This window comes from Scyliorhinus torazame, chromosome 8 (genome assembly GCF_047496885.1).
Source record: "Scyliorhinus torazame isolate Kashiwa2021f chromosome 8, sScyTor2.1, whole genome shotgun sequence".
Classification (NCBI taxonomy): domain Eukaryota; kingdom Metazoa; phylum Chordata; class Chondrichthyes; order Carcharhiniformes; family Scyliorhinidae; genus Scyliorhinus; species Scyliorhinus torazame.
This window is the reverse complement of record NC_092714.1, coordinates 67,830,108-67,855,749: the sequence shown is the minus strand read 5'-3', so window position 1 is coordinate 67,855,749 and position 25,642 is coordinate 67,830,108. Positions and strand designations below refer to the sequence as shown.

Below are 25,642 nucleotides of genomic sequence, written 5' to 3'. Positions count from 1 at the left end.
GCTGGGAATTTTTTGTGTTGGAACATTTAGTCTAAGGTGCAAGCTTTTGAATCCGGTTGGAAACATTTGGTGCCAAACTCAATATGGAGTTGGAGGGATTGCTGAAAATTGACGAAAGGGCGGTGACACATGTGTTAACGGGAAACCTAGTGACTTTAAGTACCTCATAACTAAATGTTATTGTTCAAATCATTTTGTGCCAATGGAAGAGATCTGAAAATCTTTCAAGGTCCAGTAGAGTTTAGAATATAGTCTCCCTTTAACCAACACCCATAGTAAACCAATTAACTGGTCATTTATCACATTGATGTTTGTGCCAGCTTGCTGTGTGCACATTATCTACCACATGTGCGCTGGAAATCGGGGTTTGAATCCCAGAAAAGCAGCTAGTGAAATTCAAATTCAGTAAAAATCTGGAATTAAAAATTGTATTGGGCAGAAGTGTGCAAGAATAAGAGTTGGGGATAGGGCAGCACAACAGTTGCTCGCCAGATGATGAGATCCAAAACCTGCTATAGAAGCTCAGGTGTTGACTTCACGGACCTAGACTACTAAAGGAAACTGCTGACCGTGTACCAGGAAATACAGAACATACTGGTTGACAGAAGTCAAGACTTCATCTAGAAGCTGGTTAAATTGCCATTTAGATTAGAACAATTGACTTGCATTATTAATTAATCCCCTCCCTTACTCTTTGTAGTTAACTGAATATCATTTTGCAAACTACACCAAATACATGTTAAATCTGATCAGGATCGGGGATTCCGGTTGCGGCTATGCCTAGGTAGGTCGCATGTTCGGCAGCTCCCACCAAGAACGGACTTTTGGGCCCTATTGAGGAGCCCCAGCGGCACTTGTACGACGGTTCCCAGTCCGGGAAGATGATAGTAAGGTTCCCCCAGCCCTGTATGGAGTGGATCAGGAGTGGAGCGATCAAAAAAGTGGTTTTGGAGCAGCGAAGAGAGCGGGGGAGGAAAAGCAAGATGGCAGCGGGTGGAGCTCAAGCAGCATGGGCGCAGTGGGCGCGGGAGTAGCAAGAGTTCCTTAGAAACTGCTTTGCGGAGCTGAGAGCAGAAATGCTGGCGCCAATGAAGGTGTCGATCGAAAAGCTGGTGGAGGCCCAAGGGGCGGCGATTCGAGAGGTGCGGCAGAAGGCCCCCGAGAACGAGGACAAGATTTTGGGCCTGGCAGTGAAGGTCGAGGCGCTACACAAGAAGTGGCAGGAGAAGTTTGAGGACCTGGAGAACAGGTCAAGGAGGAAGAATCTTCGGATTCTGGGTCTCCCTGAAGGAGTGGAGGGGTCCGACGCTGGGGCATATGTAGTTACAATGCTCAACACGCTGATGGGTGCGGGATCTTTCCCGAGGCCCCTGGAGCTGGATGGGGCTCATCGAGTCCTGGCAAGGAGGCCTAAAGCCAACGAGCCGCCAAGGGCTGTAGTGGTGAGGTTCCACCGCTTTATGGACAGAGAGTACGTCCTGAGATGGGCGAAGAAAGAACGGAGTAGCAGGTGGGAGAATACGGAGATCCGTGTCTACCAGGACTGGAGTGCGGAGGTGGCCAAGAAGAGTGCTGGTTTTAATCGGGCCAAGGCGGTTCTCCATAGGAAGGGGGTGAAGTTTGGAATGCTGCAGCCAGCGCGATTGTGGGTCACGTTTCAGGACCGTCACCACTATTTTGAGATGCCAGATGAGGCGTGGACCTTTATTCAGACTGAAAAGCTGGACTCGAACTGAGGGTTTGTTGTGGGAGGGGGGGTGTTTACTGTATTTTGGGGGGTGTTGTTCTTCTGGTTTCGGGTTGGGAAGAGGGGAAATGGGAAGGGGTGAGTGGATATGATGTGAAGGCTGTGTGAGAGTGTGGGCGCCGGTACTGTAGGGGCAGGTCCCCGCTGATGAAGTGGGGGTTGGAAGCCCGGGGTTTGGGAGCTGGTGTGAGGTCGCACAAAAGGGAGCTGTGCCATAGGGGCTGGGCCGGCTCGGATGGAAAGCACGGGCTTTTTCCTGTGCTAAGGAAGGGAGGGGCAGGGCCTGGGGGGAAGGGTGGTGCTGGAGGAGAGCACACATTGATCGACAGGGGGAGGCGGGGGGATTCCCACACTGGGGGGTCGTTGGAATGGCGGGAGTGGCCGGGGTCAGCAGGAGTCAGCTGACTTACGGGAGGGTAATGGGGGGAGCAAAATGGCTGGACGGTGATCTGGCTGGGGGGGGGGGGGTAACTGGGTTGCTGCTGTATTGGCCAAAGGGGAGCTGGAGGTAGAAGAGGGAGTCGTGGCAGGGGTCCGCCGCCTGGGGGACTGGTGGGTGCGGGAGGCGCGGACACGTGGCTGGCCTAAAAAAGTGGATGGCTAGTTGGCGGCGGGGGTGAGTAGCCCCCTGATCCGGCTGATAAAATGGAATGTGAGGGGCCTGAATGGGCCGGTCAAGAGGGCCCCGGTGTTCGCGCACTTAAAGGGACTGAAGGCAGACGTGGTCATGCTCCAGGAGACACACTTGAAGGTGGCAGAGCAGGTCAGGCTGAGGAAGGGATGGGTAGGGCAGGTCTTTCACTCGGGGCTGGATGTGAAGAACAGAGGGGTTGCGATACTGGTGGGGAAGCGGGTGTCCTTTGAGGCGATGAATATTGTGGCGGATAATGGAGGTCGATACGTGATGGTGAGTGGTAGGTTGCAGGGGATGCAGGTGGTACTGGTGAACGTATATGCCCCAAATTGGGATGATGCCGGATTTATGAAACGTATGTTGGGTCGGATCCTGGATCTGGAGGCAGGGAGCTTGATAATTGGGGGGGGAACTTCAACACGGTGCTGGACCCAGCACTGGACCGTTCCAGGTCCAGGACGGGTATGAGACCGGCTGCGGCCAAGGTGCTCAGGGGGTGTATTGACCAGATGGTGGGAGTGGATCCGTGGAGGTTTGCCAGGCCGGTGGCCAGAGAATTTTATTTTTTCTACCACGTCCATAAAGCCTATTCCCGGATAGATTTCTTTACAATGAGTAGGGCACTAATCCCGAAAGTAGAGGGAACGGAATATTCGGCTTTAGCCATCTCGGACCACGCCCCGCATTGTGTGGAGCTGGAGTTGGGGGAGGAGAGGCACCAGCGCCCGTTGTGGCGCCTCGATGTGGGACTGTTGGCAGATGAGAGGTGTGCGGGCGGATCCGGGGTGTATTCAAAGATACATGGAGGCCAACGACAATGGGGACGTGCAGGTGGGTGTAGTCTGGGAGGCTCTGAAGGCGGTGGTTAGGGGAGAGCTAATTTCCATTAGGGCCCATAGGGAGAAGAGAGAGAGGAGGGAGAAGGAGAGATTGGTGGGTGAGATATTAAGGGTGGACAGGAGCTATGCAGAGGCTCCCGAGGAGGGGCTGCTTAGGGAGCGACGAAACCTCCAAATGGAATTTGATCTATTGACCACGGGAAAAGCAGAGGCACAGTGGAGGAAAATGCAGGGGGCGGTGTATGAGTATGGGGAGAAGCCGAGCCTGATGCTTGCTTATCAGCTTCGTAACAGGGAGGCATCGAGGGAGATTGGTGGAAATAGAGATGGAGGGGGGAATACGGTGCGGAGTGCGGTGAGAATAAACAAGGTATTTAGGGACTTCTGTGGGGATCTGTATAGGTCTGAGCCCCCGGAGGGGTGGGAGGGGATGCGGCGATTTTTGGACGAACTGAGGTTCCCGAGGGTGGAGGAGGAGCAGGTGGTTGGGTTGGGGGCGCCGATTGGGCTGGAGGAGCTGGTTAAAGGATTGGGGAGCATGCAGGCGGGCCAGGCCCTGGGCCGGACAGGTTCCTGGTTGAATTTTACAGAAAGTATGTGGATCTGCTGGGCCCGCTGCTGGTGAGAACTTTTAATGAGGCGAGGGAGGAGGGGACCCTGCCCCCGCCAATGTCCCGGGCCTTGTTGATTTTGAAGCGGGACAAGGATCCATTGCAATGTGGATCGTATCGGCCAATTTCACTCCTCAATGTGGACGCTAAATTGTTGGCGGAGGTTCTGGTTACGACAATTGAGGACTGTGTCCCGGGGGTGATCCATGAGGACCAGACCGGGTTTCTAAGGGGCAGGCAGTTAAACACGAATGTGCGGAGGCTCTTAAATGTGATCATGATGCCCTCGGTGGAGGGGGAAACGGAGGTAGTGGTGACTATGGACGCGGAGAAGGCCTTTGATCGGGTGTCGTTATATGCTGATGACTTGTTGATATATGTTGCGGACCCAGTGGAGGGGATGGCGGAGGTTATGCGGATCCTTAGGAAGTTTGGAGATTTCTCGGGCTATAAGCTCAACGTGGGGAAGAGTGAGCTCTTTGTGGTGCATGCGGGGGACCAGGGAAGGGGGATAGACGAGCTACCGCTAAAGCGGGTGGAGAGGAACTTCCGATACCTGGGGATCCAGGTAGCTAGGAGCTGGGGGCCCTGCACAAGCTCAATTTGACGCGGTTGGTGTAACAGATGGAGGAGGATTTCAAGAGATGGGATATGCTGCCACTCTCCCTGACGGGTAGGGTGCAGTCGGTTAATGTGACGGTCCTCCTGAGGTTCCTGTTTGTGTTCTAGTGCCTGCCCATCCTAATCCCCAAGGCTTTTTTAAAACGGGTAAGCAGGGGTATTATGGGATTCGTATGGGCGAATAAGACCCTGAGGGTGAAGAGGGTGTTTTGGAGGGCGGGGGGGGGGGGGGGGGGGGGCGGGGGGGGGGGGTTGGCGCTGTCGAATCTATGTGCCTATTATTGGGCAGCTAATGTGGTGATGATCCGTAAGTGGGTAATGGAGGGAGAGGGGGCGGCGTGGAAGAGGCTAGAGGTGACGTCTTGTGTGGGTACGAGTCTGGGAGCGATGGTGACGGCACCGTTGTCGCTTCTGCCGACAAGGTACACCACGAGTCCGGTGGTGTTGGCGACTCTGAAGATCTGGGGGCAGTAGAGGCAAGGTGGGGGCCTCGGTCTGGTCCCCGATATGAGAGAACCACAGGTTCGTTCCGGGTAGGATGGATGGGGGGTTTCTGAACTGTCATCGGGCAGGGATTAAAGGAATTAAAGGGGACCTATTCATCAATGGGACTTTTCGAGCCTAGGGGCACTAGAGGAGAAATTTGGGTTACCTCCCAGGAATGCTTTTAGGTACATGTAAGTGAGGGCGTTTGTGAGACGGCAGGTGAGGAACTTCCGCTGCTCCCAGCACGAAGGATTCAGGACCGGGTGATTTCGGGTGTATGGGTTGGAGAAGGCAAGGTCTTGGCGATCTATCAGGAACTGCAGGAGGCGGAGGAGGCCTCGGTGGAGGAGTTAAAGGGTAAGTGGGAGGAGCTGGGGGAGGAGCTGGATGAAGATCTGGGGCTGATGCCCTGAGTAGGGTTAATTCTTCTTCCTCTTGCGCCAGGCTCAGCCTAATACAGTCCATAGGGCGCATATGACAGGGGCGAGGATGAGTAGGTTTTTTGGGGTGGAGGACAGGTGTGAGGTGCTTGGGGAGCCCAGCAAATCACGCCCATATGTTCTGGACATGCCCGGCGCTGGAGGGGCTTTGCGAGGACTATGTCCAAAGTGGTGAACACCCGGGTCAAGCCGAGCTGGGGGTTAGCATTATTTGGGGTACCGGACGAGCTGGGAGTGCAGGAGCCGAAAGATGCCGGTGTTTGGTTTTTCTGTTTTGTTTAGATTAGAGTGGGGCGTTTTTCCTTACTGGCATGTTAATTTTGTTAAATGGGGGTTATTGTATTTTGTTGGAAATCTCATGTATAATTTTTGCTTGTTTTGTGCTTTATTCTTTTTTTTTCTGTTTGGAGTGTTTTGTTGAAAATTGAATAAATATATATATTTTTTAAAAATCTGATCAGAATCCTCAGTTCCAATATCTGGAAGATTCAATGGTTGCATCAAAATTCATATTTAAAAATAGTGAAGCTTACATTATGAATGTTCTGCATGTACAATTTTACTAAAAATAATCAATCTGCAGATTGAATATCTGTCAGATATTTATAATTTTTTTTTAAAAATTGTTTTTTATTTTTAAAATTTAGAGTACCCAATTCATTTTTTCCAATTAAGGGGCCATTTAGCGTGGCCAATCCACCGACCTTGCGCATCTTTGGGTTGTGGGGGCGAAACCCACGTGAGGAGAATGTGCAAACTCCACATGGACAGTGACCCAGAGCCAGGATTGAACCTGGGATCTTGGCGCCGTGAGATTGCAGTGCTACCACTGCGCCATCGTGCTGCCCTCCGACATTTATAAACATGATTACCTTGCTGAACTGATGATGCAGATTATTTTTTATTTTTTAAATTCAGGATAGATGTTAACAGTGAGAACCTTAACTGATTTCCTTCCCCACCTCCACCCCATTCCCCAGTTCCAAGACACTGAGGTCAATTGCAATGCCTGACCATGTAAATTTTTATTCAATTTCATCTCGGGCATTTTGTTGAGGTTTATTCTAATAGCCATGTGTTCTGCAGTAACTGGTGTTTTTGTCTTTCTTTCCTAGTATTCCTGTGTCTCACTGTCTGATACACGAAGGCTCAGTTGTAGAACTTCAGGCCATCTCTCGAAAATCAGATAGCCAGTTTTATCGGTAAGATTTATTATTATTATTTTGTAAGCAACTCCAGTTGATTTTTAACATCGAACCATGAAATCCATGAAGTACTGAATGCCGTTTTGTTTCTTATTCCGAGGGGCAGATGAACCATCATTTTGTACGTTGGGATAGTGTGCAAATAGTTCTCATAGTTTTGCTACCTGACCTTGTGGCTGGGGTACAATTACCTAGCAGGCCAGCAGAAGAGGTGCAGTTTCTTGTTTAACCAGGGGCTGAATTTTCCCAAAATTCCAGATCGCTGAATCGGGCGTCACAGATGCATTTTCTTGCCTGATTACGCAGACTGTGCAATTTCAAGAGTGCAGGCGATGTTCACATAGCAGCTGGGGGATGGGGCTCCCTCCTCCACAGTCTGCCCCCACCACCCCAATGCATGCACAACGGACAACCCCCCAAACAATTATCGCCTTCACCACACATAAGGGGAACCCCTCAATGGGGCTTCCCCCAAGGGCCCACCCCATGGAGTGCCATCCTGGCAGTGCCCACCTGGCCATGTCCCTCACCACCCGAGGGCTATACTCACGTTGACACACCTGCACATGATCATCACGACTGGTTCTCGTTTTTGAAAACCTGCGCTGATTTGTGCCAGTGTGATAGTCACTTCCACAACAAACCAGAAAATTGTTTTCTTTCTGTGGTTACCACATAACATCACTCTGTGTGCAGAGCACAGGTGGTAGCTCCTTCGCTGGAACTGGTTCTGTCTGCCATACACAGTTCCAGTATGTAAGCTTGTTGATCAGGCATATGTTTATTAATATGAAGAAAAATGAATGTGTGACTAAAACACTATTGGCAATTCATTCTCATTTTTGGTGCTTGTCTTATGCATTTTCTGTAGGTTATATTATCGCTGTGCGAAAGGCAAGGTGGATAATCTGAAATGGTGCGGAACTGTACCCTGGCAGGTATGGACATTCAGTTGGAGTTGATACTTGCCATTCACCAATAGTTAAGATGTTACAGATGTATTGGATTACTACCAGAAATCTGGGGTGGGACTCTCCGGTATCCGGCGGTGAATGGCTTGGTGCCGCGTCAATCGGCGCCGAAGGGCCTCTGCCGGCCGGCGCAAGTTGCCACATGCGCGGGAGCGCCAGTGTGTACTGGCGTCATCCCAGTGCATGCGCAGCGGGGGTTCTTCTCCGCGCCGGCCAAGGTGGACCGTTATACCGGCTGGCGCGGAGGGAAAGAGTTCCCCATGGCACAGGCCCGCCGGCAAACTGTTGGGCTCCGATCGCGGGCTAGGCCACCGTGGGGGTCCCCCCCCCCCCCCTCCCGCAGAGCCAGGTCCCGGCGGTACGGACCTGGTGTAATATACGCCGGCGGGACTGGCTGAAAACAGGGGCCACTCGATCCATCGCGGGGCGGAGAATCGCTTGAGGGGGGGGCGCTGCCAACGGACCCGACCGGTGCAGCGCAATTCCCGCCCCCGCCAAAAAACCGGCACCGGAGAATCCGGCAGCCGGCGTCGGGGCGGGATTCACGCCGCCCCCCCGGCGATTCTCCGGCCCGGCAGCGGGTCGGAGAATCCCGCACCAAAAGTATGCATCATTATTATCATACGGATTTGAAATGTTGCTGCCATCATTCCCGGTATTTAGTTTTGAACAGGATCTTGGTTGGGGGGGGGTGAAATAAAATAGATGAATTAGTTGCATAGATAGATGTAAAGGGATATGATATTGTTGGGATTATGGAATCGTGGCTCCAAGGTGACCAAGGATGGGAACTAAAGATTGAGGGCTATTCAGATTTTGAAGGACATACAGAAAGTAAAAGGTGATGGAGTTGAATTGTTTATTACAGAAGATATTGATACGATACTGAGGATAGATATTAGCATAGATGATGTGTAATCTGTATGGGTCGAGTTAAGAAACACCAAGGGGCAAAAAAATATTTGCAGGGGTGGTATACAGCCCACCAAACTGCAGTGGTAATGTTGCGAATAACATTAGGCAGGAAATCACAGATGCATGTGATAAAGGAACATATGTGATTATGGGTGACTTTAATCTGCATATAGATTGGGTGAGAAAAAATTAATCACATTACACTAGAGGAGGAATTTCTGTAGTGTATACGGGATGGGTTCCTGGGTGAATAGGTTGAGGGACCAACATGGGAATAGGCCTCCTTGGATTGGGTGTTTTGCAATGAGAGGAGATTAGTTGGCAGTCTAGTTGAGAGAATCCTAAGGGATAGTGACCGTAATTCATTGAATTTACAGTTCAGAAGGAAGCCATTTGGCCCATCGAGTCTGTACCGGCCCTTACAAAGAGCACTCTACTCAAGCCCACGTCTCTACCCTAACCCCGTAACCCCCACTTAACCTTTTTGGACACTAAGGGCAATTTAGCATGGCCAATCCACCTAACCCGCACATCGTTGGACTGTGGGAGGAAACCCACGCAGACACGGGGAAAACGTGCAGATTCTGCACAGACAGTGACCCACGCCGGGAATCGAAAATGGGACCCTGGAGCTGTGAAGCAACTGTGCTTCCCACTATGCTACCGTACTTCCCACTCTGCTACCGTGCTGCCCACTCTGCTACCCTGCTGCCCACTCTGCTACCGTGCTGCCCACTCTGCTACCGTGCTGCCCACTCTGCTACCGTGCTGCCCACTCTGCTACCGTGCTGCCCACTCTGCTACCGTGCTGCCCACTCTGCTACCGTGCTGCCCACCTATGCTACCGTGCTGCCCACCTATGCTACCGTGCTGCCCACCTATGCTACCGTGCTGCTCACCTAAGCTACCGTGCTGCTCACCTAAGCTACCGTGCTGCCCACGATAGAGTTCTTTATCAAGGTGGATAATGAGGTAGTTGATTCTGAGACCAGGGTCCTGAACCTCAATAAAGGTAACTATGATGGCATGAGATACGAGGTGGCTATGATGAACTGGGAAACATTACTGAAAGGAAGGACAGTGGACAGGCAATGGCAGGCATTCAAGGAACGAGTAGGTGAACTCCAAAAATTGTTTATTCCTATTTTGTGCAAGAGTAGAAAGGGAACTGTGGGCAAAGCATGGCTTACAAGGGAAATTAGAGATAGTATTAGGGCGAAGGAGGGATCAGGGGAACTTGATGGTCAACCTTGATCACAAACAATGAATGGTGGAGCAGGCTCGAAGGGCCGAATGGCCTCCTCCTGCTTCTATTTTCTATGTATGTTTCTATGTAGGTGTTATGAATGACTAAAGGAAAATCTTTCATTTTTAAAGCACCTTTCGTGGCATCCGCATGAAGTGCTGTGCGACCAATAAAGTAATTCTGAAGAGTCATCACTGTTGTAAATTAGGAAATCATATTGAGTGCATTTATGCAACTTCAACAATGATTTGTGATTATATTCATTTTATAATAAATTGGTTTACAGGTGCAACAGGTGATTAAGAAGGCAAATGGAATTTTGTCCTTCATTGCTAGAGGGATGGAGTTTAAGACTAGGGAGGTTATGCTGCAATTGAATAAGGTGTTAGTGAGGCCACACCTGGAGTATTGTGTTCAGTTTTGGTCTCCTTACTTGAGAAAGGACGTACTGGCACTGGAGGGTGTGCAGAGGAGATTCACTAGGTTAATCCCAGAGCTGAAGGGGTTGGATTACGAGGAGAGGTTGAGTAGACTGGGACTGTACTCGTTGGAATTTAGAAGGATGAGGGGGGATCTTATAGAAACATATAAGATTATGAAGGGAATAGACAGGATAGATGCGGGCAGGTTGTTTCCACTGGCGGGTGAAAGCAGAACTAGGGGGCATAGCCTCAAAATAAGGGGAAGTAGATTTAGGACTGAGTTTAGGAGAAACGTCTTCACCCAAAGGGTTGTGAATCTATGGAATTCCTTGCCCAGTGAAGCAGTAGAGGCTCCTTCATTAAATGTTTTTAAGATAAAGATAGATAGTTTTTTGAAGAATAAAGGGATTAAGGGTTATGGTGTTCGGGCCGGAAAGTGGAGCTGAGTCCACAAAACATCAGCCATGATCTCATTGAATGGTGGAGCAGGCTCGAGGGGCCAGATGGCCTACTCCTGCTCCTAGTTCTTATGTTCTTATAATGAAGTCTGTGGATGGGACTTGCCCTTTGTGAGCTCGTAAGTCTCCAGGTTTCCTTTCCATTAAAATCAATAGGACAGATAAGTGTTGAAATCCCCTACAGGGTTGTTCTACAAAATTATGCAAAATAATTACAATTATAGGGAGCCTCTCAAGTCCAACAGACCATTTGAGTCTTTATATTTTCTGAATAATGGGAAATTGAGAAGATTTTCAGGGAGAAAAAAACATTTGTTATATTTGATAGTGCTTTCCTTTTGTTAAAAAACACTGGTTTGTACACCAGTTTAGTTTTTACTGAGAGACTGGGTGATAGCAACGAGAAAGACCCAAACTGTTTTCGAAACACAACGTTTGCCTTTGACCCTTTTGTTGAATTTAATCCAGTGGCACTAGCTGGAAACATCTTTATCAATCTTCTGCTATTGATACCAACAAACTGGTTTTCAATGGATTAAAGCAGTGGATTTTCACATTTCGGACCTGAGGTTCCAGATTAAGTTATTGGTATGAAAAATCTCACAGCTTTGACCAAGGGTCATTTGGACTCGAAACGTTAGCTCGTTTCTCTCCCTAGATGCTGCTAGACCTGCTGAGATTTCCCAGCATTTTCTCCTTGGTTTCAGATTCCAGCAACCTCAGTAATTTGCTTTTATACTCTTAAGGCAGTTTAATGTTTGGAAAGATCTGTACTTCTGAGGTTTGAATTCAGATGCAGTATGATATGCTTTGGATATCCTCTCTATGGCCCCTATTTTCTCTGACCTGACAGCATTTGATGCTTGCATGAAATGTAGGAATGGACAAATAATCCCACAACACTGATGCCTTCACTTTAATAAAGAAAAGGTGCAGATAGTATATTCTACATGGATTTATTCTGCTGGGTTTTCATGTAAGATTCAACTTGTCACCTAAAGAAAAATTACTGGACCGTCCATAATATGTCTTCCTTTTTGGACGTGCACAGGAAATATTAAACATTAACATTTGTGTTTTTCAGGGATTAAATTCAAAGCTGCCATCCACCGAGGCAGATGCCTATCATGTTGCATGGCAGTTCCGCCATCCTAAGAAGGAAGAACGAAACCCTTTTAGAGTTCCAAGCGAGAATCGTAAGCCATCCACCTGGGAATCTGACACCAATAATGGTAGCAGCCAAGAGACTGTGTTTGAAAGAAACAAGAAGCATAATGAGGATGAAGGAGAACGGTTAAAATTGAATGTTTTGCCAGTGACGGAGAAGCAGGTAATGAAGAATCCTCCTGGTGGGTTCAGAATCACGGAAAAGTCATCTGTCGAGGCTGAAAAACCTGCTGCGATGGATTCTGAAGGAGCTCAAAGAGAAGTAATTCATCACCTCCCATGCGATGCTGGAACAGAAAGCACTGACTCGAGCAAAACGAAGGGTCACAATTTACCATATTTCAAACCATGTGGCCTCTTGGCAAATGACAAAGAAAACTTGTCAAAACCATCCCCTGCTACAGAGAGAGATAAAGTTCAGTTAGAATCTGAGAAAAAGCATGTTCATGAAGAATCATCTAAGCATACATCGCACCATGGGAACACTACAACAACCAGCAGTGGGCACTCGAAAGCTGAGCAACAATCGGCAAGCAAGAAAAGCCAATGTAGCTGTGAAAATGAAAAGTCAAGTAGCACTCAAAAGTGCTGCACGACCAGGGTCCCCCATCAGACTGAGCTAAAAGATGCTCAGCAAAACTGCTCAGGACAGACACAACAAACCATTAAATACACTGCTGCTAGAGACTGTTCGGTTACTTCTACACATAACTCTGATTCAAACAGGAAAGAAAATAAAGAGATTAAACCATATGGCCGAATGCATGCAGAGGTACCTGTTTGTATAGAAGCAGAAAATAACTGTAGCAAATTAGAGCAAAGTACACTTCCCAGTCAGTCAGTGGATACCAAGCAGACTGAAGTTGCAAGAGAAACAAGTATAGGTAATGGACAGAGAACAATCACAATGTTTCCTGGATTTGAGTATATGTCAGCACCCACAGAAGCCAAGAAAACTGCGGCATTACACAACCAGCTGACTGCGCAACTTAAACAGAAGAAGGTAATAGACATGAGGAAAGATAACATAAAGGGGCAATTTCTGCCTTTTTCTTCGGGACCATGGGTACCAATTGCAACGCTGACGTTTTAGTGCCTTCCCTATTTGCCATTGAAGAAGCAATGGTGGCCCTTTTTGAATTGTCTCAGTCCATATGATAAAATTATCAGGTAGGGAACTGCAGGATTGGGAGCTGGTGAGAATGGAGGAACAGCAATGTCTATCCAGGTCTAGACAGTATGTGACTTGGAAGTGACAGTTCTTCCAGGCACCTGATGCCCTTGTTCGTGGAGATGGTGGGTTTGAAAGGCGATGTTGAAGCCTTGGTGAGAGATATTTTGAGAAAATACTGAGATGGGTCTGAATTATGTGCAGTCAATAGAGGTATTGGGAATACAGTCTGCATTTAAATTTCATCTGTTATCTTGATGCGGTTAGTGTGGGAACCCACAAGTGTAGAAAGATGGTACTATTCTTGAAGACAAAGGAAAGCTGACACATAACTGAGATACAAAACTCGTTAATGTAAAGTATGTTTTTAAATTAAGTTGTCCTGAATCTGCACTTGTTTCCTATAAATGGACCTAGACGATGGCAGACAATCTTTGCTGAACTCCAGATAATTTTGCGATCTTTAGCACAAATCATGTGAAAATTTGTTATTTTAAACCATGAGGGCCATAGGAGATGGCTCATAGGAGATTAAATCATAGGAGATTGTATCTTTTTCCCTCTGTATTTATGGAATGGCTGTAATAGGGAATTATCAGAAATAATTCACATATTTAAAAAGGTACAACAGAAAAATGTTAATTTTTGAAATTATTTCACACTTTTCCCTCTTTATCATATCATTGATGTCCCGTGGTTCACCACAGTGACGACCATCACATGGGCCTCTTCTGCAGTCAGGGCAGTGAGGTAATTTGGGGCATGGCAGTTATTTGTGGCTGAATTTTTTAGAAAAAAAATTTAAGTACCCAATTCATTTTTCTTTCCAATTAAGGGGCAATTTAGCGTGGCCAATCCACCTACCCAGCACATCTTTGGATTGTGGGGGTGAGACCCATGCTGACACGGGGAGTTTAAACTGTGACCCAGGGCTGGCATTGAACCCAGGTCCCCGGTGCCGTGAGGCAGCAGTGCTAACCACTGAGCCACCGTGCCGTCCTCTCTGGTTGATTTTTAATGCAGCCACTTGGTTAACCAACATGCATATAATGTAAGGATGTGAATGTACCAGTGTTGAGGTTCATCTTTCTTGCTTCTGATTGAGCAGAATGGGGTCAGATTGAGTCTGCTTAGTGAAGTTGTTGTGTGGATTTGCTAGCTAGCTTGAGAGGTGGAAATTATGTCTTCAGAATGGTAAATCCAATTGGTATACTAACTATTATTAATTTCTATCTGGGTAAATAAGATGTCATTCTCTCTGCTGGTCAGTTATCAATATATTACACTGTGAACATGTCTGTTTATCTAATAACGGTTTGCTACATTCATGATGGATCAGCAGGGGAAAATAATCTTTTTAAAAATATAAATTTAGAGTACCCAATTCATTTTTCCAATTAAGGGGCAATTTAGCGTAGCCAATCCACCTACCCTGCATATCTTTGGGTTGTGGGGGCGAAATCCACGCAAACACGGGGGGAATGTGCAAACTCCACACGGACTCAATAGCCGGGATCGAACCTGGGACCTCGGCGCCGTGGGGCAGCAGGGCTAATCCACTGCGCCACCGTGCTGCCCTGGGGAAAATGATCTTTAATTGCTGGAAGTTAAATGATGGGTGTAAATGTTTCTTTTTTCAGAATACTCTGAGAACAGTCAATGTTGCTGCCCTGCCTGACAAAGGTCAGAGGTTAATAAATCAAGTAAAAGACCTGGAAGATGCTCTCGGTGCACTATGCCTGTCCCCTACAGATGACAATGGGAAAGGTACTATATTGAGTTCATTAGAATGAATGAAGCATTTTTGTGAATGGGTGAGCAGAACGTTTTCAAAGTTACAGGAGTGTTTGATGTGTTGACTTAAATTTTTTTTTTTGAAAATGTTTTTATTGCAGTTTTCATTTTATACACTGTACAATAGACAAGGGGGTATATGCATCGGGTGCAATATACAAAAACCTTCCATTGGTATCTCCCGCCTCCCTTTTTGATGCTTTAAGATATTTTCTTTGGCCTCATCTCGTACAGTGGGTGATTGTCATCTATTTACATATGTGGGGCGTCATTCTCCGACCCTCCGCCGGGTCGGAGAATGGCCGTTGGCCGCCGTGAATCCAGCCCCCGCCCCCGCCGAAGTCTCCGGTACCGGAGATTGGGCGGGGGCGGGAATCGGGCCGCGCCGGTTGGCGGGACCCCCCGCTGGATTCTCCGGCGCGCTGGGCCGAAGTCCCGCCCAGAAATTGCCTGTCCCGCCGGCGTAAATCAAACCTGGTATTTACCGGCGGGACCAGGCGGCGTGGGCGGGCTCCGGGATCCTGGGGGGAGGCGCGGGGCGATCTGACCCTGGGGGGTGCCCCCACGGTGGCCTGGCCTGCGATCGGGGCCCACCGATCCGCGGGCGGGCCTGTGCCGTGGGGGCACTCTTTCCCTTCCGCCTCCGCCACGGCCTCCACCATGGCGGAGGCGGAAGAGACTCTCCCCACTGCGCATGCGCGGGAAACTGACAGCGGCCGCTGACGCTCCCGCGCATGCGCCGGGAAACTGACAGCGGCCGCTGACGCTCCCGCGCATGCGCTGCATTTCCGCGCCAGCTGGCGGGGCAACAAACGCCATTTCCGCCAGCTGGCGGGGCGGAAATCCCTCCGGCGTCGGCCTAGCCCCTCAATGTTGGGGCTAGGCCGCCAAAGATGCGGAGCATTCCGCACCTTTGGGCCGGCGCGATGCCCGTCTGTTTGGCGCCGTCTTTGGCGCCAGTCGGCGGACATCGCACCGTTGGGGGAGAATTTCACCCGTGATTCTGAACAGGAAGAGGAACCTGGGCAGTACATTCATCTTGATCGTTTGTACTCTCCCCTCCCATCTCAGTGCGCCCTTTTTGTTAACTTCCTTTGCCAGACTGGTCAGCTTCCATTTGTGGACCTGTGTCCAGTTGTGGGCAATCTGGATCCCCAGTAGTGGAGTTTGCTTTGGGCTAGTTTGAATGGTACTCCCAGCTCTGTTCCTCCTCCTCTCTGTTCACAGGGAAGACTTCACTCTTGCTCAGGTTGGGTTTGTAGCCCGAGAGTGCTCCAAATTTCTCAGGAGCTTCATGGTCCCTTCCATGCCACTTTGCAGGTCCGCGATATAGGAGCAGGTCATCCGCATAGAGTGAGACTGCTCTTTGTCTCCTGTTCGGATTCCCTTCTAGCTTCTCGCCGCTCTAAGGGCAATTGGCAACTGCTCAATTGCCAGGGCGAACAGGAGTGGGGACAGTGGGCATCCCTGCCTTGTGCCTCTGTGCAGCTGGAAGTAGTGAGAGCTGGTGGTGTTGGTCCGTACACTCGCCTTGGGGGCGTTGCACAGGAGTTTCACACATGAGGTGAACCCTGTCCCCAGTCCAAACCGCTTTCTGTACCTCTATGAGGTACTTCCACCCATCTCTGTCGAAGGCCTTCTGTGCGTCCTGGGAGACGATCATCTCTGGTGTTCTCCCCACAGATGAGGTCATTATCGCGTTCAGCAGTCATCTGGTGTTGGCTTTTAGCCTGTCTAGTCCTCTGCATCCACCTCTGGTACGTAGTTCTCCAGCTGCTTAGCAAGGGTTTTTGCAAGTATTTTCGCATCCACATTGAGCAGTGAAATAGGTCCTATGATCCGATTCCGTTGGGTCTTTGTCTTTCTTGGATATCAGTGATATGGTGGCTTGTGTTAGCGTTGTAGGCAGGGTGCACTTCGCTAGCAAGTCTGCGAATATCTCCCGCAAGAGCAGGGCCAGTGCCGTCACAAATGTTTTTGTAGAAGTCCACTGGGAACTTGTTGGGTCCCGGTGCCTTCCCAGCTTGATGCTCTCCATGACCTCTCCCAGTTCTTGTGGTGCTTCCAGCCCCCTCCTCCTATCAACCCCAACGACTGGCATGTCCAGTCCATCGAGGAACCGTTTTAAGGGGCTCAGGGGGGTACAGCACTGGTAGAAGGCCTCAACTGTTTCATTGGCCTTTTTTTTGGTTCTGCTACCAGTCCGCCTCTGCTATCCTTTACCTGTGCTATTTCCCTCGTGCCTGCCTGCTTTCTCAGCAGCTGCTTAACCTTGTCTCTGTCTTCATAGAAGAACCCCCATGTCTGGCAGTGTTGGTGCACTGCCTTCCTGGTGGATAGCAGTTTAAAGTCCATTTGTAACTTTTTCCTCTCCACCAGAAGCTCTACGGTCGGGGCCTCAGAGTATCTTCTGTTGACCTCCAGAAGGAGTCATTCAGTTGCTGCCTAGCCACCCTCTCTTCCCTGTCTCTGCGTGCCTTATAGATGATAAATTCGCCTCTAATCACAGCCTTCAGCGCCTCTCAGAACGTGGAGGGGGAGACCTCTCCATTCCGGTTGTTAGTCATATACTTGTCTATGGCCTGTAGGCGCTTTTCGATTTCCGCCATGGTCGCCTTTACATACTCCGTGTTGTCCCAGTCGGGAGCGTACACATACACCAGGGCGACCGGTGCCCCGTCTGGGACACCGCTGACCATGACGTACCGTCCCCCTTGGTCCGTAATCATCTTTGTCACAGTGAACATCGTCCTCTTACTTATTAGTATGGCTACCTCCTAGCTCTCGTCCTGTAATATGAATGATATGTCTGCCCACGTGTCCCTTTCTTACCTGCAGTCGGTCCTTCTTCCTCAGGTGTCTTTTGAAGAAAGACTATGTCTGCTTTCATGCTTTTCAGGAGGGTGAAGACTTTGAATCTTTTCACTGGGCTGTTAAGTCCCCTGTTGTTTTTCATGTGACAATCCTGATGGGGGGTTTTTGGTTTCCCCACCCCCCTGCAGGATCAGCCATAATGCCCCTGCACTCTGGGGTTCCCCTTTGTTAGGGGGCCACCCAAAATGGCCGTGGTCACGGTACTCACCATGACGCCGGGCTCCTGCACTCCAGGGTGTCCCTTTGTTCAAGGGGCCACACAACTTGGCCTCAAACTGTGTGTACGCCATGTGGGTGAGACACTGTACTCTGGGGTTTCCCTTTGTTCAGGGAATCTCCAAAATGGCTATTTGCGGTGACATCCTGTTCCACGTTTCTGAGAGTGACCTGCTGAAGCCAGTCTAGAGCGCATCCCCCAGCCCCCCCCCCCCCCCCCCCCCCCCCCCCTCCTGAGGTCGGTCTGATCCCCTCCTACACTGCTCTGTTGGTGTCCCCTCTATCTCTTCCTCACCTTCTCCCACACTTTGCTGTACTTGTGCCCTCCTTTCTCCGAATTTGTTCCCCTGTTCATAATGCCGTGATGCAGCCCCGTGGAAAATTGTCCATTGGTTCTTCTCTGCCTGTGATGAGGATGCAGGGATCCTACAGCATGATCTGAACAGGTTGGGCGAGTGGGCAAATCAATGGCAGATGCAGTATAATTTGGATAAGTGTGAGGTTATTCACTTTGGAAGCAAAAACAGGAAGGTAGATTACTACCTGAATGGTTGTAAATTGGGAGAGGGGAGTGTGCAGCGGGATCTGGATGTCCTTGTGCACTAGTCGCTGAAGATAAGCATGTAGGTGCAGCAGGCGGTAAAGAAGGCAAATTGTATGTTGGCCTTCATTGCGAGAGGTTTCGAGTACAGAAGCAGGGATGTGTTGCTGCAATTGTACAGGGCCTTGGTGAGCCCACACCTAGAATATTGTGTGCAGTTTTGGTCTCCTTTTCTGAGAAAGGCTGTTCTTGTTATCGAGGGAGTGCAGCGAAGGTTTACCAGACTGATTCCAGGGATGGCGGGACTGTCATATGAGGAGAGATTGACTAGGTTAGGATTGTTCTCACTGGAGTTCAGAAGAATGAGAGGGGATCTCATAGAGACACTTAAAATTCTAACAGGACTAGACAGGGTAGATGCAGGGAAGATGTTCCCAATGGTGGGTGTGTCCAGAACCAGGGGTCACAGTCTGAGGATTCAGGGTAAACCATTTCGGACAGAGAAAAGGAGACATTTCTTCACACAAAGAGTGGTGAGTCTGTGGAATTCATTACCACAGAAAGTAGTTGATGCTAAAACATTGAATATATTCCAAGAGGCAGCTAGATAGCACTTGGGGGGAATGGGATCAAAGGCTATGAGGAGAAAGCTGGATTAGGCTATTGAGTTGGATGATCAGCCATGATCGTGATGAATGGCGGAGCAGGCTCGAAGGGCCAAAAGGGCCCCTGCTCCTACCTTCTATGTATCTATGCGTCCTCTGTGCCTTCCTTATCACTGTCTCCCTTGCTGTCTGTCTAGACAATTCTTTTGAGTGAACACGTCCACATCTGCAGGGGCACCGAAATAATGTTCCCTGCCCTGAGCGAGTTGGCCGAGTATAACATCCTGAATTTAATGTTGTTTTTGTACAGGGCCGATTTTGCCTTTTTTAATTCTGCTGTGCCAGGTCTGCCCCAATGTCCTGGTAGATTCTGATTGTGTCCCTCCCAGGTGCAAGTCTTTGTCTGTCTGGCCCAGCAAAGGATCCTTCCCCGGTCCTGGTATCTGTGCAGTTTGGCAGTGACCGCTCTCGGCTGCTCCCCCGCCTTGGGTTTTGGTTGGAACGACCTGTGAGCTCTATCGATCTCCAGCGGCTTGTGCTTATTATTCTGTTTTACGGAGGAGGGCCACCTGATGTACGACTACTCAGCACGTCCCTGTCTTAACTTAAATCTGATTGGGAGAGCCCATGCTGCCAGCAGGGAACCTCACTCACTGAGACTACGGAACAAGAGCAGGCCATTCATCCCATCGAGCCTGGCCTGCTAATCAGTTCGATTATAGCTGATTTGAATGTTAACTCCATTTTCCCACCTTAGAACCCCTGCAGCGTGAGAATTTATCAATTTCAGTTTAAAATTTTCAATTGACCTAGCCTCAACAGCTTTTTAAGGCAAGGGTTCTGGATTTCCACTTCCTCTTTTGTTTGATGAAGTGTTTTCTGCCAGTGCAAATTGAAAATTCGGGTGTACTCTGTCCACGCTTTTTGAACCAGTCTCGATTTGCGTTGGCTGTGTGAACTTGTAAACTTGTACTACCTCAGTAGTAATAGGTTAAGAGACTCCTAAACAACAATGATAGTGCATCAAAGATGTGAATTTTTATACAATTGTACCATGTGAATTTTTATACAAGTTGTACTTCTAATCTTAAAGCCATCAAGGTTAGTTGCTTTGCAGCATAGTGGGTAGCACTCTTGCTTCACAGCTCCAGGGTCCCAGGTTCGATTCCCGACTTGGGTCACTGTCTGGGTGGAGTCTGCACGTTCTCCCTGAGTCTGCGTGGGTTTATTCAGGGGGCTCCGGTTTCCCCCCACATGTCCTGAAAGACGTGCTGTCAGGTGAATTGGATATTCTGAATTGTATTGAACAATTGAAGAACAATTGAAATTCAAACACAACAATGACTTTGTCTATAGGAGAGGAAACCAGGAACAGTCAAATCAATCCCTTTGACAAGAGTGGTACCATCCTATTAAATGACCCTGTACCCTATCAGGATCCCAGATCTGATGCAGCAACTTCACGTTTCAATGATGCTTCTTCCCTGGGGTCAAGCCAGTTTTGTAACCAGATGTACAGAGGTAAGATATCATAAGAAAACATTCTTCTAAGAAAAAAATAGAATTCTAGAATGTTGGATCGCAAAAACAGCCCATTTGGCCCATCAGATCCATGCTGATATTTTTCTCCCAGGGGCCATCTTGTTCATCGGTTGCAGTTTTCTATTTTCAGTTTTGAGTATTGCTGAAAATAAGAGATATTGTTGAAGCTTTTCATTTGCAGTTATCAGGATAGATGCAAGAATGCCAAATTTTAAAGGGAGCAACAATTTATACTGATTGAGAAAAGGGTGCTATTGGTATTCAAGTTGACTGTGGTCCACCCACTGCTATGGAGAATGCACCAGGGGAGCCATTATTCCCATGCTTTTGTTTAATTGAAAAAAGATGCAATGTCTGGGCATGTTACTCTTGCCTGCAGGAGATGTGTCCTTTCATGTGAATATATTTAGCTTCTAGCAAATGTAAGTGAAAGACACATTGTGAGCCCAACTGATAATCTTAAAATGATTGCTAGTGTAATACTTAGCACAGTCAGAATTGTTCAGCAAGTGCTGTTCAATTGTGGAATCACATCTCATATTAGACATTATGTTCTGAGTTTTGCAAGCACGGACTAGTTAAGTACAGTCAGTCCTCTGCATATTGCAAACATCCAAAGAGCCATACTGTTTGATACAATCCACTAGTCATTCGGATTTGCATTGAATTGCTATTGAAATTCATGTATTTAGTATGCTTATTAGGTACACCTTTCTTTTGTTCTGCCTGCTATAGTTGGGATGTGTTTGACCAGTTCATTGCATGGTTCTGTCTCGTCCTCTGCAAGAGTTGTCTTTGCATGGAAAGGTGGACAAGCTTTTTTTACATTTTGTTATTACAATTTAAAATGAAGTTAGATGAGATGCAGATAACATGACTCTTTATTAGAAATATTAAAAGAATACATTTTGGGGAGATGGGTCGGGAGTAACGCTGGAATTTGAATGACCTATATGGGATTTTTAAGTTTGAATTTTATTTTCAAGTACAGAATGTATAATATTTTTAAGTTGCCCATTCGTGATTCCTTTAATCCAATAAGGAGCACAAATCTCTTTTTACCGCACTGGGAATTAATTATTTCTTATGATTTCAGCAAACTGTCAGCAGCCAGGCCTATATGGAGGACGGATGACAGAGGACCGACTCCTCACTGTCAAGAACATGACCAGTGAGGCTATTGAACAACTCCACAAATCACTGGAGTCTGGCCCCAAAATATCTGATGAGGCTGAAGACCCACCATATCTCAAGGTAATTGTAAATGTGATTGTTGTTTTATATAATTTTCCAACTTTGTGCTCCTCTTCAATATGGAGGTGAATAAGAAAACGGCATTGTATTTTCGTATAGAACATAGCATCCCTACAGTGCAGAAGGAGGCCATTCCGCCCATCGAGTCTGCACCAACCCTCTTCCCCGACCTATCCCCATAACACCATACTGTAGCCCCACCTAACCTGCATATCCCTGGACACTAAGGGGCAATTTTATCCTGGCCAATCCACCTAACCTGCACATCTTTAGACTATGGGAGGAAACTGGAGCACTTGGGAGAAGCCCACACAGGCAGAGAGAACATGCAAATACCAGTGACCCAAGGCTGGAATTGGACACATATCCCTGCCGCTGTGATGCAGCAGTGCTAACCAAGTCACTATGCCACCCTATGTATGTTCTCAGCCACTTGTTGCAGGCCTTCAGAACTGCTTGACATAGTTGGGGACGAGGTAGGAAATTGCTCAGCAGTGTTATGGGCCAGGGTTTAGAAACTCCAAAGTGTATTATGGAATTCATCTGGCCTATACATTTCTGTTGAATTTGGCTGGGATGAGCACAAGACCTTCCCTTCAGGTGTGATTCAAGAGTCTTCCCAGACATTTTAATCAAACAAACTTTATTCTAAGAACTTAGTTAACATTTATATAAACACACAGCAAGAATTTTTATCAATTACAAACATAAAGCTACCCCACAGTTACAGTAATTTATGTATAACACTTAATGAATTCTCCTTTAACTGTTCCAATTCAAAAACAAAATCTCTTTTCAAGGGCGTGGCTCAGCACTTTGCATTCTCACTTGAATAAGACTGGCCTTTCCTGAGATTCTGACCTTGTCTCACCAGCAGGTTTAAACCCTTCTGGAAAGCAAACTATATCTTAAAAGCCACCACCCAATGTGATTTTTACTGGAACAGATATTTAAAATGAAAGTAGAGAAAGACGGGAACAAAACATTTATTTTTCCCTGAGTCCACAGCAGTCAAATCTGAAAGCAAAAGTTAAACTCTCACAGCCACAGCTCAGCTCCACCCACATAAATGACATCACTGAAGCCATGTGACAAGACAAAAACCTTTCTTAAAGGGACACTTCCATGACAGCAAGGTTCCATATTTTCTTTCTGAATCTTGTGTGAAGATGTTCAGGGAACCCAGCTAATAGCTGTAGAGATATCTGCATAAACCCACCTTGCAGATAAAGAGAATTATGTTAAAAGTTGTTATAACTGGTTCCAGTTATACATACAAGGCATTGTTTGTTTGTTATACAAGCAGTGGAGTGGTAAGTGGAGTGCTGAATTCTGGCTATGTAGTGTATGTTACCTCTGTTATCTCTGTAGAATTCTTCTGTAGGCTTTGCAATATTAAATATTGTAGGTTAGAGCTGCAAATTGTTTCCAAATAATTTTTGAAATGATTCACATGTGCAAGTCTCCCAAAGCTGTAAAATATAAAAGAGGAAATTCATTTAATTACATTTGATAATTTGTCATTCTGAACTGGTGTTGCCGATCGTGTGAAATAACAATGTGTCACTGAAAAATAATTTCTTCTTGTCAACCCCATGCTGTTATAAACCTCAACCTGTACCGCAGGTGATTTTCCTTATTTTGTACGGAGACTCAGTAAATTCCATCTGTTCACATTTGGAATTGAAGGTGATCTGGAAAATGCTGGATTCTACTGAAAAATCCTGTGTCACTACTGAATGAGGTAAATTGGTACCTCGTGGGAACAAACTTCAAAGCAATTGTAATTGTTGCAATTTAAGATTATATTTTTAGGCACAGTGGAACTTTTATGAGAAATTCTCAACCCATGACATGCATTCCCTTCATCCAAGAATTGCATTAGTCATTACACAAAGAAGATGGGTTTTATTTGGAGTATCAAACCAAGAGCTGTAATAGATACTTCATTATTAAGCCTGTTTTGAGTAATTGCCATGCAATATCGATCTAATTTAACTTCAGGCATCATCATTTATGAAGTGACATTAGGAAACCAAGTAAAGGACTTCCGGGTGCGGCGATGACCAGCTGAGTCGCACGTTTCGGCAGCTCCCGGTGGAACGGACTTTTGGGCTCTTAATAAGAGCCCCAACGGCAATTTTAACGGCTAAAAGTACTGTGCGGTGAACCAGAAGGGAATCCCCCCTGGATACGGATGAAAAAAGGAGAGGAAGGTGGCCGGATTGCGGTGGATCCTTTAGAGCAGCAGCAAGGAAGGCAAGCAAAAACCAAGATGGCGGCGGAAGGTGGCAGTTTAATATAGGGCCCTGAACAACACGAGTTTTTGAAACGCTGCGTGGAAGAACTCAAAAAGGAAATGAAGAAGGAGCTGTTGGCCCCGATATTACAGGCGATCGAAGGGCTAAAGGAGGAGCAAAAGACCCAGGAGCGGGAGCTTCGGGTCGTGAAGGCAAAGGCTGCCGAGAATGAGGACGACATACAGAGCCTGGTGGTGAAGACGGAGATGCACGAGGCACACCATAAACGATGTGTGGAAAGGCTGGAGGTGCTGGAGAACAACGCGAGGAGGAACAACCTAAGGATTCTTGGTCTTCCTGAAGGTGCGGAGGGAGCGGACGTCGGGGCATATGTGAGCACGATGCTGCACTCGTTAATGGGAGCGGAGGCCCCGGCGGGTCCGCTGGAGGTGGAGGGAGCATACCGAGTGATGGCACGAGGACCGAGAGCAGGAGAAATTCCTAGAGCCATAGTGGTGAGATTCCTCCGTTTTAAGGACAAAGAGATGGTCCTTAGATGGGCAAAGAAAACTCGGAGCAGTAAGTGGGAGAACGCGGTGATCCACGTATACCAAGACTGGAGTGCGGAGGTGGCGAGAAGGAGGGCGAGCTTTAATCGGGCCAAGGTGGTGCTTCACAAAAAGAAGATAAAATTCGGAATGCTGCAACCGGCAAGACTGTGGGTCATATATCAAGGGAGGCACCACTACTTTGAGACGGCGGATGAGGCGTGGACTTTTATCGTGGAAGAAAAATTGGAATGAGCGGGTTATTTTTTAAAAAAAGAACGTTTGAAACAAAGTGGTGGGGCGAGTATGGGGGGCGAAGAGGGGGGTAAAAAGGGGGGAAAGAGGAGTTTTATGTTATTAATCCTGCGATGTGGTAACTTTTCTCTCTTCCACAGGAGGTGGTGGGGGGAGGAAAGGAGGTGGAGGAGATGGGGCGTTGGCCATTGGGGGCGGGGCCAAGGGGGAAGCGCGGGCTCGGTTCCCGCGCTATGATAATCATGGCGGGAATAGGGAAGCAGGAAGGAGGGGGCGTCGCACGGTGCGAGCCGAGGTCACGGGGGGAAGCCGAGGTCGGCCAGAGTTTGCTGACTTCTGGGAGCAACATGGGGGGTGTAACTACGCTAGTGGGGGATCTAGCGGGGGGGGTGGGAGGGGGGAATTATTGGGCTGCTGCTGCTGGGGAGAGGGGGGAGCTGGCATGGGGTGGGATGGGTGGGGGGGGCACCGCCTGGGGGGGACACAGCTGCGTGGGAACCGGGTGAGGAGCTGGAAAAAGGGGATGGCTAATCGACAAGGGGGGGGTAAAAAGCCCCCCAACCCGGCTGATCACGTGGAACGTGAGAGGGCTGAACGGGCCGATAAAGAGGGCACGGGTACTTGCACACCTTAAGAAACTTAAGGCAGACGTGGTTATGTTACAGGAAACGCACTTGAAACTGATAGACCAGGTGAGACTACGCAAAGGTTGGGTGGGGCAGGTGTTCCATTCGGGGCTAGATGCGAAAAACAGGGGGGTGGCTATATTAGTGGGGAAGCGGGTAATGTTTGAGGCAAAGACTATAGTGGCGGATAGCGGGGGCAGATACGTGATGGTGA

The 25,642-nt window shown here is 48.2% G+C and overlaps 1 protein-coding gene across 2 annotated transcripts in view; it reads left to right on the top strand.

The window, feature by feature from the left end:
* Nucleotides 1-25,642, top strand: part of ttf2 (transcription termination factor, RNA polymerase II) — a 72,895-nt gene that overhangs the window by 5,932 nt on the left and 41,321 nt on the right. For both annotated transcript variants that reach the window (XM_072513780.1, XM_072513779.1), the window contains exons 3-8: nt 6,494-6,580; nt 7,455-7,521; nt 11,680-12,765; nt 14,574-14,700; nt 20,320-20,484; nt 21,602-21,759. In XM_072513780.1, coding sequence (XP_072369881.1) covers nt 6,494-6,580; nt 7,455-7,521; nt 11,680-12,765; nt 14,574-14,700; nt 20,320-20,484; nt 21,602-21,759 — 1,690 coding nt within the window. The remainder of the gene's footprint in view (nt 1-6,493; nt 6,581-7,454; nt 7,522-11,679; nt 12,766-14,573; nt 14,701-20,319; nt 20,485-21,601; nt 21,760-25,642) is intronic.